Source organism: Condylura cristata, unplaced genomic scaffold (assembly GCF_000260355.1).
Source record: "Condylura cristata isolate star-nosed mole 26May11 unplaced genomic scaffold, ConCri1.0 scaffold00001, whole genome shotgun sequence".
NCBI lineage: Eukaryota > Metazoa > Chordata > Mammalia > Eulipotyphla > Talpidae > Condylura > Condylura cristata.
This window is the reverse complement of record NW_004567102.1, coordinates 36,510,984-36,513,480: the sequence shown is the minus strand read 5'-3', so window position 1 is coordinate 36,513,480 and position 2,497 is coordinate 36,510,984. Positions and strand designations below refer to the sequence as shown.

Below are 2,497 nucleotides of genomic sequence, written 5' to 3'. Positions count from 1 at the left end.
GCTATATAGACAATGAGATAGTTCTGTCTTACAAGGACACTGAGACTTCTTAATGGGGTAATGTATTTAAAAAAGATAATTTATTGTTGTATCACTAAGCCCTATCCTACTGGTTTATGTGAGAGAAGGGAAGATTCATTTCTCTACTTCTTTCCTAAAAAGAATTTAAATGCCACATGACTTTAGAGTATGTTGGGAGCTGTGAGCAGAGGGATCAAAGTACTCATGGTTATTATTAGCAGTAATTTAAAAAGTACTGATTGCTATTATGTCTGGTAAACCAACTGACCAACTGTAGAGTAACATTTTTCTCTCATGTATGTTTTACAGGAGTGCCATGGATTACTACAGAAAATATGCAGCTGTTATTCTGGCCACATTGTCTGTGTTTCTGCATCTTCTCCATTCCTTTCCTGATGGAGAGTTTATAATGCAGGGTGTGTTACCAAATGGATTTGCAGGATGAAGAAAAGTGCCTTCCTACATAAACATCGATAACACCATTAATTATGTTTCTAATTAATTTCTACATTTCCTCTTTTCAAATGTGATGGATCTTTGGTACTGGACATATCTAGGCACTTGTAGATTATGAACATAAAATTAAATTCAGAAAGTATACAGTGAAATGATATTTTCATGTCTATTTAAATAGCCAGTATATTTTCATCTGAAACAGAGTCCTTACTATTCTTTATTTGAATTTTATGGCAAAACTTCTTTTCAGTTAGTTGAGCTTTTCAAAATTTCTCCCAGAAGAGTTGAGAGGATTTTAATATTGCCTTTGTAGATGAATTTCCACATCCATAAACAAGGGAGAAAAACAAAGCCATTTCATGCAGCAAATTTGTTTTGGTGCATTATTTGAAAAAAATTCATATAGTAGCTGATGTAATTCCATCCATTATGAAACTGTGAGCTCCTATTGGTTATGGTTTTTCTCTAGACAAGGGATAATATTTTAATTCCAGTTCCCAAGTGCAGATGTCTGATCTAATATCAGGATCTCTCTACTCACCAACCTTTTTTAATGCTGACATATTTTTTTCTCTGTCAATATTTGCAGTTTCTCTGGGAAAAATAGCAGATTCTAAAAAGAAAATATTTTGCCTTTGGGCAAAATTTCCTTTCAGATGAGCCTGGTGTTTTCATCTGTCAAGCTCTGTGTTCCCTATAGGCCCGCCAAGAGCACTGCAATAGAGAATCTATTTTTGCTCAGAGAGAAAGGGCTAATATTGAGCTTTCCATGCATAGCTGCAAAAATTGTTTTCCTTTGAAAGTAACTATAATTAATATAAAGATATTACATATGGACATTAACATATAACCAGAAGTATTTCTTTACTTTCTTTTAATTTCCAATGGCAAAATGAACACTTTTCATTTCATAATGAGGAAAAATTGGTCGTTTCCTTTGGATCAATTTTGAATTATTGTACTCTTTGCTTTGTGTGTGTGTGTGTGTGTTTGTGTTTGTATGTGACAGATTGCCCAGAATGCAAGCTAAAGGAAAACAAATACTTCTCCAAACCGGGTGCTCCAATTTACCAGTGCATGGGCTGCTGCTTCTCCAGAGCATATCCTACTCCAGCAAGGTCTAAGAAGACAATGTTGGTCCCAAAGAACATCACCTCAGAAGCTACATGCTGTGTGGCTAAAGCATTTACCAAGGTGATAACTTAAAGAGCCCGTGAAACTTCCTAACAATCTAGACAGAGAGATTCATGGAGGTTTAATGGATGTCTAATGGGCCCTTTGTTGGGGAGCCGCCTCCTGGAAGGGTCTGCATGTCACCTTTCATCAATAGAGTCTGCACCCTCGGGGTAGATGGATTTATTCCACATGAAACTGGGGGGAAGGTCTGTGGGGGTGGATTGGGAAAGAGTATAGGGTACTTCTACAATACAACCTAATCTCTCAGGATAAAAAGAACAGTCAAAAAGGAGAATATGCAAAGATAGCAAGCATCTATTTTGTTTAGCTGGCTATGGGCAATTTTGTTGAACAGTTTTCAGTTTTGCTCATCTATCAATCTGTCTAAAAATTTTCCCTCCTCCTTTAGGCCACAGTAATGGGAAATGCCAAGGTGGAGAACCACACGGAGTGTCACTGCAGCACTTGTTATTACCACAAATCTTAACTGCTTGTGAAGTACCCTGCTGATGACTGCTGATTTCCCGGAATGGAAGATCAATTTGTTCAGTGGTTATGGCCTTGTGAGAAAAAACCCTCCCTTTCTTTTTCATACTAATTTTAACAATTTTCAAGAATATACTGCAAATTTACTCCCTTTATCTTTATCCTACAATATAGTCAACAGTTAGGCTTCTTTTGACATGGAATGAAATATAGCATTTGACATGCCATAAAAAGCTGGTTCTGCTAGAAATAAAGTCTTTTCAATCATCATCCCATCATTGAATTCTATTTTTTTCCAGGAAATGGTAAAGTCAGTTGCTTTTGATAGGGTGAATTGAAAGAGTGAAGCAATTGGCAA

The 2,497-nt window shown here is 36.4% G+C and overlaps 1 protein-coding gene across 1 annotated transcript; it reads left to right on the top strand.

The window, feature by feature from the left end:
- The first annotated feature begins 337 nt into the window (after positions 1 to 337).
- CGA (glycoprotein hormones, alpha polypeptide) lies at positions 338 to 2,222 on the top strand. Its single transcript, XM_004673672.2, has 3 exons — positions 338 to 437; positions 1,487 to 1,671; positions 2,063 to 2,222. Exons 1-3 carry the CDS (start codon positions 338 to 340, stop codon positions 2,138 to 2,140), a joined length of 363 nt encoding a protein of 120 aa, XP_004673729.1. The 3' UTR covers positions 2,141 to 2,222.
- Positions 2,223 to 2,497: the final 275 nt, after the last annotated feature.

Bases quoted from the DNA above. Each gene is read 5' to 3' on its own strand.
- CGA (XM_004673672.2), top strand. From the start codon at position 338: ATGGATTACTACAGAAAATATGCAGCTGTTATTCTGGCCACATTGTCT. The intron at 438-1,486 runs GTGTGTTACCAA...TGTATGTGACAG, and splicing joins TGGAGAGTTTATAATGCAGG to ATTGCCCAGAATGCAAGCTA. The intron at 1,672-2,062 runs GTGATAACTTAA...CTCCTCCTTTAG, and splicing joins TGGCTAAAGCATTTACCAAG to GCCACAGTAATGGGAAATGC.